The sequence below is a fragment of the Lonchura striata genome, chromosome 6, assembly GCF_046129695.1.
Source record: "Lonchura striata isolate bLonStr1 chromosome 6, bLonStr1.mat, whole genome shotgun sequence".
Taxonomy (NCBI): Eukaryota; Metazoa; Chordata; class Aves; order Passeriformes; family Estrildidae; genus Lonchura; species Lonchura striata.
This window is the reverse complement of record NC_134608.1, coordinates 8554063-8569454: the sequence shown is the minus strand read 5'-3', so window position 1 is coordinate 8569454 and position 15392 is coordinate 8554063. Positions and strand designations below refer to the sequence as shown.

Sequence of the window (15392 nt, the reverse complement as noted above, 5' to 3'; positions counted from 1 at the left end):
TGAAAAGCTTTAGGGTTCAGCAGGGAGAGTTGTCCACTCTCTGTTGGAGGAAGAATCAAGGAGGAAAGGGGATGGACAAGTAAAAGAGTGAGGTAAACATCGTGGGTGAGTTTGCCTAGAGACAGGTGTGGCAGCTTTCTAGAAAAGTGTACAACTTTGGGCTAACCTGTTAAGGCTTCATGATAACTAATTGGAGTGGGTTGATTGACCATAATCTCCCATGTATTGTCCTTATGAAAATCCCCCTAAGTTGGCACAGTGAACTAACACAGTGTAATGTTCCTCCCTGGTCTCCTTGCTGTCTCCAGCTGTGTGGGGAAGCACGTGCACCCATGTGTCTGACTGCCATTTTGGGTACCAGAAAATCTTTCTTTGTGTTGCTTTGGATGTGTCTGTGTGGCTGTGTTTGAGCCTGAGTGTGAATGTAAAGGGATGGAATTGTGGATGATTAGGTGTGGCACTGGGGAGGGTGAGGAGAGGTGAACCCCACTGGGAGAAGAGCTCTCCATTGCCATTCAAGGGGCAGGACGGTCTTGGAAAGCTTTGCCAGTAACTGGGACCACTTTGTGTTTGCTGCTGCCTGGTTCCATGAACACTGAGTTTTGTATTCTTGCCACCTTCCAAAAGACACTCTCATTGATTTTAACCTACATAGCATAAGCAGTGGATATTTGGAACACCTTCAAAGCCAGGACGTTGAGTGACTCTTCAGCAAGGTGACCCGTTTCTCTGGCCTGTGATTCGCAGACCTGCATTATGTTACTGTCATCTTCAGTGGGCACAGACCAGAGGTCTGAGGCAAAACAGGCTTTGTGTTCTTACTGGGGACCAGCACTGAAGTATGTCACATGCAGTGGGACTGATGGGCAGAGCTAAAAAAATCTGTAAAGTGCTGCTAACCCCACTGAACTATAGAGGAAATCAGGACTTTTTGTTTGAAGTATTTTGCTGAATTGGACTGAAGCATGTGGAAACAAGAGCCTGAGCATTAAATCAGTTCCTGTCTCTCCTAGGGATTGATTTAGCATCTCTGTCTCGTGAGCAGAATGATCAGTGGATCCTTTCTCATCTGCGAGGTGACTAATTCACCTTGTCCTTGGCTGCACACCTGCACTGTTTCTCCTCAGCTGCTGTGGGGAGTGGCAGCAATTTGAAATGATTAGTGAAAAGAAGAGTGTAGTGTTCTTAAGGGGAGTGGGCTTGCTTAGTGGCAGCAGAAAGAGGCTTTAGGGAAAGAGCTGTTTTACTAAGCCTGTAGGTATTTAGGAATTTGCATTGACTAATTAAAGCAAGGTCTGGGCTGACAAAAGCCTTTAGAAGGATCGGTTCCCAGGGCCCGGGTGGAAAAGAGGGAGAGGGAATGCAAGCTTTCAGGGAGGAGGTTTAACAAAACAATGTAAACAATTAGAACTGCTTAGAAATGGGAGGAGGTGAGGGGCTGAGGATAAAGAGATCCAGAGGAGTGAATGGGAAACAGTCAGTTTAGTCTTTATGCTGTTGAACTTGCAGCTTTTGGGTGTATGTTGCCTGTAAGCAGAAAATCATCAGTCTGTGAAATGTTGGAAGCAAGGAGCTTGGTTAATCCTATAGCTTGGAGATGGATATGAATAAAAGTGTCCACCGTTCAGCTAGTTAATGCTAAAAATAGCTATTAGCACTCATGTCTAAAGCCTTAAGTTATTAGGAAGTCAGGTAGAGCCTTGAACTGAGTAGATTTCAAGACAGTCACAATCCCTATTCCCATCTGTTGGTACCTGAGTTGAGGTACTTGATGAGATAAGCTGCTTTGTGGTCTTCTGTTCTCAGCACATAGTTAAAAATACTCAGGCTGATCTTAATTTTTTTGTTTTTGCAAAGCTGCCACAGCCTGATGGGACTGGGTAATCCTGAATCTGATGACTAACCTCTGAATAACTGCTGCAGGCCTGAGTTTCCAGGGGTGGAGGCTGCTTGCAGGGAAATGGGCATCATCACTTGCAGGAGCAGGACCAATTGCAGGAGCTTCTCCCGCGATCTGTGAAATACGTTTGCTCACCAGGTCAGCGTCCATGTCATTAGTTAAGTCCTCTCAGCAGACTGGACAGCTTGAAAATCTTGCTGATGTCCAGGGCTGAGGTCAGCAGGCAGCATGGATGGAGGCAGTGGGAGCTGTGCCCAGTTGTGAAGTGGTTTCCATGGTCTCTGGCTGCTTTCCCCATGAGATCATGGCAATAGCTATTTAGACACACAGCACTGCCCTAGCCTTTCATTTAAGGGAGTGGTGTTATATCTAGTTTTTTTGCCTGAACTAGAGTGGTGGTAACTGCAGCATGTTAAAGGTTTGACCATGTTATTGATACATTTGTGATCGTCAGCCTGATTTGGAAGTCCCTGGGGTCCGTGTGTGTTCACAGCAGGTACAAATGACCAGGGCCTAGATTAACTGTGCACATAGGAAATAAATTGTGTGGCAAAGAGTCAGAGAACTGCTTTATGATTATTCCTACTAGGTCTGAATTCCCTATTTTGGAGAGGAGTTAAAAAGCAGAGATGTAAGGAATTAATTTTAAAATATTGTAGCTAGATATCTTTTTTTCCCCCCAAGGCCTCTGCTGTAAGAAACCTACTCTGCATCTTCTGGAGATGGACATTATTGTTATTAATAATGAATCAAAAACAGTTTGACTTAAAGCAAGCTGGATTTCTCATGCTTTTGTTATGACTTACAGTAGCGAGCTTCAAAGCTGTGTGTGCTTCTGTGAGCAAAGAAATTTGCTGTTGCTGTCTCTCTCTCATGATTGTGTGAATCTTTGTGAAGATTCGAGCAAAGCACAGTGCTCAGTCCTGTCCTAACCACAGGGAACACCTTCAAGGGAAATCAGGCCCTTCTGTTTAGTGGGAGCTGTGTGCTTGTCTTGAAAGCTCTCCTTCCTGCTTGATGATGGAAAGCAGCTTTAACACAGTCTTTCTCCTTTGCCTTTCATCACCAGGGGTGTATTTCTGGTTGTGGCCTTGTGTTCTGTGTGATTCACTTGGCCATAAATACACCCTTTGTATTGACACATCTCATTCTCTCTTTCGGTGCCTCTCCTTCAGATGATCAATAGTTCTATATTAATTTAACAGGCCACATTTTTGTCAGACTGTTAAGCAAATGGACTTCCCTTGTTTTGTGCCAGAGCAGCCTTCATTTTTCCTTTTGAGTGACTGCCCCAAAAACTGAAATGCAGGAGCAGAACCACGTGTATGTCAGTGGTCTTCCCTGTGTTACACCATCACTGGTAGCTCAGTATTTATCTGGCTGAATGCTTGTACTGACCTCAATTCAGTTATCTAAAAGGATGGTTTTCGGGCTGCCTGCCTGAATTGATGAGCCAAGAAATATGTCTAAATGAATTGGCACCATCTGGGCAGCCTGGCACGGAGTGGAGAGAGGTGGTAACGAGCTGCCATCAATTGGAGGAAGTCTCATGTCATTAAAATGACTGAGCAGTTCATTTTCATTGGTGTTCCTCCCTTCACCACTGACTTGAACAAGCCCCAAGTTTCTCTGCTCTTGCAAGAGCATCCATCTTGCACTAAAATAGAACAGACAGGAGGTGGCTTCAGAGTGCTTTGCATGTCTCAGGACACAGGCAGACATGCTGCTCTGGATGTTGCAGGTCCATGTTGAGGTTGCTACCCAAAATGGATCCCAGCTGGTGAAGAGCAAAGCCCGCTGGCACAACTGCATGTGTAGCTGCTCCCTGGCCCACTTCTGTCACAGCCATCTGTTTTAGCTGCCTTCCCATCGTGCTTTCCCCCCCTCCCCTCCCCTTTTCCTACAATATTGCTGTGTTAGAGCTGGAGCTGGGAGAGGTGTCAGTTGTGCTGGCAAATTAAAGGGACAGAAGCTTCTGACTGAGCAGGGCAGCAAATTCATGTAGCTCTTTGTGCTGGTTTTGGCTGGGGTAGAGTTAATTTTCTTCCCAGTGGCCAGTGTGGAGCTGTGTTTTGGATTTTTGAGGAGCACAGAGTTGTTAATACAGAGATGTTTTTGTTATTGCTGAGCAGGGTTTACATAGAGCCAAGGCCTTTCCATACTGCCACGCTGGAGAGGGGACTGGGGCTGCCTGAGAGGCTGGGAGGAGATACAGCCAGGACAAGTGACCCAAAGGGATATTCCAGACCCTATCACATGCTCAGTATATAATATAGGGGGAAGGAGGAAGTGGGAGGGGATGTTTGGAGTGATGGTGTTTGTCTTCCCAAGTCACTGTTATGTGTAATGGAGTCCTGATTTCCTGGAGATGGCTGAACACCTGCCTGCCCTTGGGAAGTGATGGATGAATTCCTTGTTTGGCTTTTGCTTTCCTTACTAAACTCTCTATATCTCAACCCATGATTATTCTACCTTTTACCCTTCTGATTCTTTACCTTATCCCACTGGTGGGGGAGCAAGTGAGTGCCTGTGTGGGGGTTGGCTGCTGGCTGGGGTTAAACCACAACACTTTTTTGAAGTCAGAGAAATTTTACTGTGTTTCAGGATCTGTCTACTTTCAGCTACAGCCAGGAATGATGGTGACTGTCATGTGACTTGTCACTTGACAATGTTACTCAAAATGCAAATTAATATGAAGCTCAGTGGAATTAATTAATTGCTCTTAAAATATTGAAACTGTCCCCAAATAGCAAGATACTGACTCAGCTTTCCACCTGTGCTTTTTGGAGTTTTAAAATGAAGTTCCCGTTCATTGTGGAGGTTGGGAGAGGAAAGGAATGAAACGCCACACACACAAATGTGCAGCTTTGTCACAGATGCTGTAACAGGCATTGCAGGTGGGGCCATGTGAGCTCTGTGTCATGGGGCATGAGGAACCCTTTGCTGCTGTGCAGTGAGTGCAATGCAGTGTCTTCCACCTGATGGCCCCAGACCTGTGCACTCTGGCCAACCTGGTGCACTCTTTTTAGGTGTCCTAGGCCTGCCCTGGGGTTTTGACTTTGTGCTAGCTTTTGTCAGAGGGGCAGTTAGGGTAATTTAAAAGTACCTATTAGTGCCCAGGGAAATTTGAAACCACAGAGGAGCTGGATCATTATTCTTTGTAAATCCTTTCTTTTCCTCCTTCAGCTTCAGTTGTAAAGTTCCTCATCAACAGAAGAGGTCTGACTTACTCAACCATGGTTGTCTTTTCCCTGTAGTAGAAAAGCTCCTGGCCAACAAAGGCAGAAGCTCCTCCTGTATTTGTATTCAGATGGGACAGAGATCTTTGAGCAATTTCTGGGAAGACTTCTGTTCTGCAGGATGGGTGTGAGCTCTCTTCTGCCCCTCTGGACACTGACTTATCTTGGAATAGATCACTGGCATCTTCTAGACTAGGGGGCCTTTGGGATCCCTTTGGGGCTGGGATGTGCTGGAGAGACGAGCTGTTAATGAGGTGCAACTCCTTTCAAGATGCAAGCAGTAACAGCATCCATCCTTGGGAATGGTGCTGCTTGTGCAACAGTGGAGTGCAGGTGGTCTTTGCATTTCATCTATAGGGTAGTTGATCCCTTCAGGCACAAATTACCTATGACATAACTGGCTCTTGCTAATGGATTTGTGTTAAAGTGTTGATGTCCTTCCCCTGACTTCCCCCAGATAGCTGCCTCTTGGCCATCAACCCTAAGATGTGTACTGCAAGCCAGAGGGTAATAATGCATGGTGTGCCCAAAGTGCCTGGAGCAGATCCTGCATGCGTGGGGTGGGGTCTAGTGGACAAGTTATAGCATGAAAAGAGTATGGTAGGTTTCTGCTAGGCTGTGTGACAGAAGTTCTCAGCCTAGGAAAAACCAAGCCCTACACTGGAATAGGGTTCACTGACAACCTTGTGAAAAGGTTTTTAAATTATTTTTTTCCCCTCTCTCCCATGAGTGGTTTACACATCAGTTATGAAATGTATTGCTTGGCAATTCCAATTTATCATGGTGAGAAATGCTTCCTCCTTTGAACTTTCAAAGGCCGCCCACATGGTTTATCTTCCATGCACTCTAGGCAGGGAGGAGAGTAATACTTTCAGCCTCTTTTGATCCTCAGTGAGAAGTGAGGCTGCGTGGTTAATTTTGAAACATGAACAAGATCTCTAGAAAAGGGCCTGTGGGCTGCATCTGTAAAGCAAAATTTTTGCTTGTGGACTGTCAGTGTATTAGCTTGTATTATCTGGAATGATCCTAGAACAAAAATACCTGAAGCAGTGGCTGCTGGGTCGGTGTAGCTTTAGAAACAACAGCATAAAATCAGGCTGCTTTTTTAATTTGAGTTATTTAATTCCCCTTTGTCTCCTGACTTCCCTTATGCTAACAACTGCTTTCTGTCGTGTCCCTGCTAAAGCAGGGAATGCAAAATTGCAGGGCTGTTTGAGAGCTGCTTTGCACAGAGCAGTGTGTGGCTTGAAAACCACAAGCTGAGCAGCAGCTGGCAGTAGAATCCCAGCTATGGCTCTGGAGCTGGAGCCAGGGTTTCAAGACATGGCCAGCTACAGCTGCTATGAGCACAGGCAGAAGCAGCCTAAAAAAGCTGGATCTTAACCTCAGCCCCTGACCTATCCTGGTATTTCTATCGCCTCGAGATGAAACAACAAAAGCTAATTTATTTGCTTCTCTTGAACTGTGAAAAAACTGTAGTATTGACTGCTCCACAGGCAAATTGGGTGTATTCTTTTTGTTTGTTGCATAAACAACATCAGCCCAAGGCACTGCCAAAACACAACCTTGTTTTGTGGGGTATAAAACAAGGAGCAGTGGATCAGCTCCACTGAGTGGGTGCAATGAAGCCCTGATCTTTCAGTGAGTGCTCACCGAATAGAGAAATAATGTAAGCCTGGCTCTTCTAGTGGAAATTCTCCATGAGAAAAACCTCTGTCCTACAATGACTATGCAACTCATTTGGTTTACTATAAATAAGCTTTAGAGAGTGAGAGTTTACTGCTTCTTTATGAAAGTGTGAGGAGATGGTTTTACTATTTTTCCTAAGTTTGTAATGCTTTGAGAATTTCCTTTTGTGGAATGTGTGTCACTTACAGTGGGAGTGGCAAACAGTGCGAAAAATCTGTAGCCTGGACATATCCAAGCACATAGTGGGACAAAAAGGGTAGAGTTAAATTCTTCCCAGTTAAGGTGAGGAAAAAGATTTTCACCCAAATTGCAGATGAGTTGAAGACAGTTTTGTGGGTAGTGTTTTGTAGTCTGTCCTGCCAAAAATCTTCCACTTTATGTGTATAGTAAGACAAGAAAGGGACAAAAGCCAGTATCTGGGAAACACATGAAAGACAATGAAAGGAGGTGGAGTTAATAACTTGCAATAGAATGTAAAAAGGAAAAAAGGGCAAAACAAAGAAAAGCCTGAATATATTATTATATATAATTTGCTGTTGTTGTAACTGTGATGTAACAGGTTCATGGTCTCATCTGGCCCTGCTGTTTTTCCCCTTTTGCTGTGCAGTTGAACCTGGTAAATTAATATTTTCTGTGTTAAAGTATTTGCTTATCCTCTTCCTAGAAACGAATACTTACCGCACCCCTCTCTATGGGCAGCCCTCTTGGTGGGGGGAAGATGATGCAAATAACAAGGAAGAGAGAAGGCAGGAGGAACATTACTCAGGTAATGGAGGTGAGGTGGGGTGGGGGCAGATAGGGGACACAAAATTTTGGCACACTTTTGATATTTACTGTTTGAAGCCGTCCTCTTTCAAGATTTCTAATTACTACTTCTTTTTGTGCTTGTATTTGCACATTCCTGTGTGTAGGTTGCTGCTGCTGAAATTGGCATAAGGGGGAATTAAAATGTTTTCCCTAAAATATTTGACCACTAGAAACAGCAGCTGTGGAGTAAATCACTAAGTTTGTTTTAGAGTTAGTTGTGTAGCCGTATCTGTTTCTCACCTCATCATCCTTGGTCTTAGCACTCCAGTTGTTTTCAGTCTGTGTGTATGGAAGAGGCATGTAGTTTTCACTTGTGCAATAAACCCGATGTTTCCATCATCATATGCTTTACTGCACAATGAATGTTTTATTTCAATGCACGCACAGTGTATTTGTTCTCTAGCAGAGAGGGGTTGTCATTAGTAGCCTTTCCAAGAAGTTGAAAAAAGTAGTACGGAAAAAATGTTATTTTATCCTTTTTTTTTTTTTTTCCCACTTTTGTAGAGAGATCAAAAGAGATAACCCAACACGAAGAGGAACTGAATGGGAATATTTCTACTTATAGGGATGCCCAAGAACAATCTGTGTTTGCCTTCCGGAGAGAGCCAAGTTATTTTGAGATTCCAACTAAAGAATTTCAGCAGCCATCAAAGTCTACAGAAACACAGGTCCATGAGATCCCAACAAAAGATGTTGATGCTGTGGTAGCCCCTGTGGTACAGAGTCATGCCTCTTTCACCATTGAATTTGATGATGGTACCCCTGGTAAAATAAAGATAAAAGACCATATAACTAAATTTTCACTCAGACAGAGAAGACCCTACTGTAAGGAGCCAGCTCATACAGAAGTAATGTCAGCTGAGAGCAAAGTGGCTGACTGGCTTGTCCAGAATGACCCAAGCTTGATGAGAAGGCAGTCTGCAGGAGATGATGTTTACAGTACCAAGAGTGACCTGCCAGTTCATGTGAGGACTCTTAAAGGTGAGTGAATGTCTTGTCATGTGGACAGAGCTCTCTGTTGGCCATGCAAAATCCAGCCTTTCATAATAAAATATGAAAACCCTTCTCCCATCAAGGAGAACTGGACTTAATTATCTCTGCTCCAAATTTGCAACATGAAGAGTATTACTTTAATGACTGTTGGTATTTTGAATGCAGCTAGCATGCTTTTCACCTGAAGTCCTGTGTGATGTTGGCTTGGGGACACTAATGTGACTCCTCTGCATCTGTAATGCCAGCTTAAGAGTAATTGGTTGAAAAAAAGATTTTGTTTTTTAAATGTCTAAAATAATTTCCATATGGTCAGGCAGGCTGATAAATACAGATATTTCAGTGAATTTGGTTCTCTTGTCTTCCCCTACCTGATGGAATGGCTTTTCTTTTTAACATTAGTCCAGAGGAGTCTAAGCATGATCATCCTGCTGCCTTAAGTCTGAATGTAATCATCTGGTAATGACCAGACTCGGTTGGATGGCCCAAAGTTGTTACAGAGACAATACTGGTAGAGTTGAGATACACATGATCCCTCATAGAGGAAATTGTTGTGCTTGTAGGAAAAGGTTTCTCATAACCCAAAGCTTTCCTAAAATCCTGCTCTGTTCAAAAACAGCAGATTTAGTGGACCTGTGTCTTGGTAAGTGTGTCACTGTGAGGAATTCTTTTGGGATTTTCAAAGGTCTGAAGTTAAGTTTGGAGCCCAGTTCTTAGGTGATGGGACTTACATGATTCTGATGCAACTTGGAATGCATTCTGCAAGATTTATGATTGCTTGGGTGTCTCTTCTTGGGCCATCCACTGAACAGCTTGGAGGAGACCAGTGATTCCTGCATTCTCACTGCCTTGCCTTTGGAAAAGCTAGTGTTTTGAACTGCAGCTTGAGCTGATTCTGTGGAATTGAGGGTTACCAGACCTACTTGTGCTTGAGGTCCTACTTAAATAAGTAGGACCTTCTTTTCTCTTAAAGGAATATTGCTTTGACCTTCTTGAAAAAAACCCCAAAACTCGTTATAATATGAAGAGTTTTATATATTACACCTCCAAATTGCTGGTTTGGTTACATATTTGTGGGAACCCTGTACCTGTAAAAGTCTCATATTCAGCCATATGGTTGGGCATGGCATGGAAATTGAACTAATTTTTTGGCCATTGCTTGGTTCTAGTCCTTCCCAATAAGGGACAGTGTTGAGGTGCCCTGTTTCATTTTTCAGGGTCTTATTTTCAGCATAATGTGACTGTGATGGATGGGTTTGTGCTGGGATTCTTTATTTTATTGTCGTACTGGATTTTGTTGACTTACTGGAGAACATTGTCAGGGATAGAAATGTGTTTCAGTGGTTTTGCTCTTTCCTCTTGGAGAAAACTAGAGAGTTGGGCAGGTATTGCTGTTGTGATGCACAGGAACACTGGCTGCATTTGCCTGTCTACAGTCCATAAGGCATGGAAAGAAGCTGAGGTAATTCAGGGCGTAATTTGCATATCAAGAAATCAACTCTGGACATTTGATTAAAACGTACAGTGTTGATGGCCTGAGGAGCTGATCCGCCTCTGCTTTGGGAGATGTCATTTATCTACGATAGCTGTGCAGCGTGTTCTTCTGGCAGGGCTAATGTTGAAGATGAGTTGGAGGCTGCTGCTGGCTGCCTACCAAGTTTGGTCTCCAGGATCAGAAATGCCCTCCACTGGGGCTATATAAGTAGTATTTGTTCACTTCCAGCAACACTGTGGTGAATGTAAAGGCTGGTATCAAGACTACAGGGTGTTCAGGTCTTAGCAGCTTGAGGGGATGTGCATGATGTTCTGCTGGGTCATCCATGAGCATGGTGCATGTTTTCCTTGTGTCCTCACCGTTTTGCATTCATCAGAGCTCTTCCTCAAGACCTTTAATTTTAAGAACTTTCCCTTCCAAGGATGAAGCTTATCAGCCCTCAGGGCACAATGCAAAGTTTGCTGGCTTTCTTCATGAGTGTATTAGCAAACTCTTCATAGAATTGACTCCTGGGTTGAATGGACCTTGCATTAAATTCTAATCTTTCACAGTTAACTTGATGTAATAAATGGTCTTCACCCATGAGTTTGGAGAACTTGCCAGGTTGGTTTGAGCAGTTTTCCCTCAAACACGTGGTGTTTTAGCCAGTATATCTTGCTACATATTACAGTCTCGAGCGCAGAGACCTCTTTCCCCGTTCTCCCGATGACAGGTTCCTGGTCGTTGACTGAATCGTGTTGTGTGCCTTCACACCCGTTTCCTTCTCCAAAAAAAGGTTTGTTTTTTGTTTTACTTTTAACTTTTTGTTTTAATTTTGACTTTTTGTTTTACTTCAACTTATTTTCTGAGAGTCCTGAGCTAAGGTGCTGAGAGGCAGGCAGGCACTGATACATAGAGACAGTTGTAAAGACGGTTGTTGCTAACATAAGTGAAAAGAATTATAAACTTAGTTTAAGCTTAGTGAACTCTTAAGTAATGATTTAACCTTTGCTTGGCTGGTGATAGGATGGTGTAACACACGGGGTGATTCTTAAATCTCCAGGAAGAATAAAGAATCCTACCAATCCACTTTTCTGTTAGCCTCTGGTTTATTTCCCCTTGTAGGGTGCTCAGAGATGCATGTACTTGTAATGCAGTGATCTGATCTTTCATTGTGGGGATTTGGTTTCATGGTATACAGTGTGAGGGTTTTATTTCCTGATCCTGCAGAGATATTTCTGTTCCCTAAAAGAGAAAACCTAGCGAGGTAGTCTTGGACTACAGTAATTGGATATAATGGCAAAATAATTTCTTAATTTTTATTTGAATTGATTAAGTAAAGAAACAAAATATTAGGTATGTAAACCCATCACCACCAGAATCAGAAAAAATCAGAAATCCATGAGCTTGAAAGTACTTCTTGAATTCTTCTTAAATAAATAATGAACTTGGTAGCCAGCCAGTGGTGAAAAGTGGGGTCAGGAGAGAAAGCTGCTTTCTCTTTATTTCTTCTGATAGGGTGTAATCCCTGTACCACACAGATGTCTTTGGAGTTTTTTAATCTTACAGAATGCTTTTCTTGTAACTGAAATGATAAATTTCAACTGGGAGGTAATGACAGGCCTACAACAACGGAGAGTATGAAGGTCAAATCTGCATACCTTGTTTCCAGGCAACAGGCACGAGGACGGGACGCAGAGCGACACCGAAGACCCCAAGGCGGAGAAGGAGACGACGACGGGTGGGGAACGCCCGGCAGAGCAGACGAGGCTGCAGCGCCAGATGAGGCGTGACCCCCACGAGATGCTGCACAACAAGCAGGCCTTCGTCATCGAGTTCTTCGAGGACACGCCGCGCAAGAAGCGGTCCCAGTCCTTCACGCACAGCGCTCACTCGTCCCACAGCGACACGGATCCGGGGCTGAAGAGCAAGCTTGAAAAGCGCAAGAATGCGTTGCCGGCGGAGAAGCCGGGAAATTCAGTGCCACCATCCCACCTCACAGCCCAGGCGGGCAAAGCCACCAACAGCTCCTGCGGGACCCAAAGAACCAGCTCCTTCAAGAGGGACAAGACGGAGGATCGGATCAACGCTTCATCCTCCTCTGCTCCCAGAGCCAAAAGTTACGGGAGCGTTGGGAGGAAGTCGAAAATGGCTCAGGATTTTATGGCTGAGTACTTGCGCGAGACTGCTCAGTCTGGGAAGCCAAACGCTGAGAAACCAGCCCCTGTGCCCATGCCGGTAGCTCCACGCGTGGTTATATCCTCAGAACCAGAGCCTGCCTCTGCTCCACCTCCAGAGGTGAAGTCTGCCCAGGGCAGGAGGAATGATGAGGAGGACAGTGTAAGTGAGACGGGCACATACACCATTGAGACAGAGTCACAGGACAAAGAAGTGGAGGAAGCGCGAAAAATGATAGATCAGGTAAATTGTGCTTTTCTGTGCTTGGCCAGTGAGCTGAGGACTGAAGGCTCAGAGGGTCTATATGAACTGTTGCCATGAGGGGATGCAATTGGGTGCAGCAGGGCACCCAGTTAGGGGTGGAAAATCATCCTGGGTGACCTGTGCTAAGGATAGGCCCCAACAAACTGTGATGCTTGTCTTTGAAAAATCCCATCAAAACAACAAAATTGCAAACAAACAAAACCCCACAGAGTTAAAGAAGGCAAAATATGCCCATGGCAAAGAACTGCTTGCTCAAAAATGGAATTTGGAAGCAAAAGGGAAAGAGTGAGTTTGCCATCTGTTTTGAGGAAAGGCAACACCTGAATAAAGATCAGGCTGTTCCTGCTGACAGCTGTGGCTGGGAGCAGCTCTGCTCTCTAGGACTGCTCCCAAGCCTCTGCTGTGGCATTGCATCACCTCCTGCCCACTGTTGTGAAGATGGGAGCTGTAGCCCATCACTGATGCATCATCCCATGGTAGGCCACAGGAAATGCCAAGGGCTGGTGCTTACAACCCTTAGTGGCAGATGTTTCTCTATTTGGCTATGCCTGATTAGAAAGGCAGTGCTTGCAGTCAGGGCAAGTGGCAACTGGCTGAGATAGCAAAGGGTGTGATCTAGGGCAGAGGCAATCCCAGATGGATCTATACTTGTCTGGATTTTGCAGAGTGAGTGATTGCCTAAAAGCTAAACAACAGAGGTGAGGGAGGCTTAAGAAGAATCCACCTAACTAACCAACCGCAGGGCAAATGAAAGTTTGGCTGATTTTCAGGTTTAACTCTCATCTGCGGTCTATTATGAAAACAAAACTGGCAAGTTGTTATGAAGATTTAGTGAAATGTAGTCAGGAGGATGGCAAGGTTTAAAGGAAGCCTTAATTGAACCTAGCTTTAGAGCTTTGTATACAGTGTTTATGAGCCTGGATTTAGTTTCTCTCCTTTGTTTTTGATTACATTTGTTCCTTACATCTTGTTTGCAATGTGATTGGAAGCTTTCAGGGCATGGTATTTAGGTCACAGCAAGATCCTAGTCCTGACAATAGGTGACTAATTGTTCTGATGGAGAAATATGAAGGAAAATGCCACAAAAATACAAATATTTCTGGGGAGTATTCTTGGCAGCCATGTGACTCTGGCAGACAAACTGGCCAGCTTCTGGCCCGACTGTGCCATAGACTTGGTGCAGTGTGGACCTGCCACTTGTGAAACAGTTAATAAGTGAACCTCAGTGCTTCTGTCCAGGAAGAAAGAAAATGAATTCTGGACTTACTTAGGTTCTAAGGTGTTTCTGTTCTTTATTCCTCCACCGTTGCAAGCTCATTTTTTCAACAGCAGTGAGAGTGGAGGTCTTTATGGCTATCTGCACAGCCAAGGCACCCTCCGTAGTGGTATCTTTGTCAGAACTTCTTGCAGTCAAGTGAGAGGAACAAGCCCTTCTGAGGCATGAGTCCTTGTCATTCCCCATAGAAGGCCTGTTTATCTTCAGGGGGAATCTGTGCAATGAGTTCAAACACTCACCCATCTCAGAGGTGCAGCCTGTCCCAGTTCCTTGTGGCAATGCAGGGCTGCTTTGTTCAGCCCATTCACAGCTACAGTCTATGAAAGGCACTGGGGATGGAGCTTTCCCATTTTCTCTGTCTAAATCTTCATGAATGAGCTGGTAAGTAGCTTTCCTGACATTCATCCTAAATTTCTCTGGGCTGAAAAGTGAAAGTTACTGCTGTTAAAGGCAACACCCCTCAATAATGAGGGAGAGAGGAAATGTGGGTGTGAGTGGAATTCTATGATTATGTATATTTAAAGTTGCTACTGTGGAGTACAGAATAAAATAATTTACATGGTTTGCATGGAAGCATTGGCAAGTGTTTCTGGCCTCTTGGGATCATAGTTTGTGTGTGACTAATGTTTCACAGATTTTGACTAATGTTTTTCTGTTTCCTTGCATTTTTATATTCCCATGCAAACATATTTTCAGGTTTTTGGTGTTCTTGAATCGCCTGAATTTTCCAGAATCTCTTCAACCTTTAGACCAATAATTAAAGGTGAAAAAGATGACTCTGGTTCTCAGCATCTAATCAATGAAAATGGCACTAGTCAGAAGTCACCCTTGCTCCAGGCGTTTTCCTCAAAAGCTGTGAATGGGTCTCAGGCTGAAGCACAGGTATGGGCAGTCCAGGTGGATTTCCTGGGATGGTGGAGGTGTAGATGGGTTTTCTGTCTGGATGTAAATGTGATGTGTAGCTTGATTTCCATCTCAAACACACCAAGTAATGTCAGTATGAGAGGAGAGGATTTTGTGGCTAGGATTTTGTGTACAAGCTCTCTTTCTGACCTCATCTTCCCCACCTTGTTGTAGATGTCTGCAGCATCTCAAGGGAGTCAGAAGTGGGTGTCAAGGTGGGCGAGCCTTGCAGACAGTTACTCTGACTCTGGATCTGTCTCTGGGCAGGGTGATGGAAATGCAGGTAAGTCTCATCTGACACTGCAGTTCAGGGATATCTGAATCTAAACCAGGATGATAGAAAAAGCAGAAACTAAGGGCATCTCTGCATCTGGCTGTAGCTTATTTTCTGTTCTAGCTGTCGTAGTTGGAGATGGGAAGCACAGAGTGAATAGTTCCCAGTGGACTGAAGACAGAGAGAGCCTCTGGTTTGCATTTTAGAGTTATTCAAGAGATTCTTAAATGTTAGTTTTGACATGACTAAGGGGAATCTGGGAAGGAGAAGGCTTGTAAGGGCTTTGGGTATTAACCAGCCCCAAGCTGTGATTCCTTAAACTGCCTTATGATGCCTGATGAGAGCCCTTTGCACATAGCCTTTGAGTTAAGTTCCTGACTTTCATGTTTTTTGTATGC

General features: G+C 44.3%; 1 protein-coding gene across 2 annotated transcripts in view; it reads left to right on the top strand.

The window, feature by feature from the left end:
• The window catches only part of CEP170B (centrosomal protein 170B), a 58309-nt gene that overhangs the window by 21499 nt on the left and 21418 nt on the right, over positions 1-15392 (top strand). Inside the window, exons 7-12 of one of the 2 annotated variants that reach the window (XM_077783933.1) lie at positions 7493-7594; positions 8140-8616; positions 10833-10895; positions 11772-12520; positions 14514-14699; positions 14895-15003. In XM_077783933.1, the coding sequence (XP_077640059.1) occupies positions 7493-7594; positions 8140-8616; positions 10833-10895; positions 11772-12520; positions 14514-14699; positions 14895-15003 (1686 nt within the window). The remainder of the gene's footprint in view (positions 1-7492; positions 7595-8139; positions 8617-10832; positions 10896-11771; positions 12521-14513; positions 14700-14894; positions 15004-15392) is intronic. The other variant, XM_077783934.1, reaches the window with a different exon arrangement.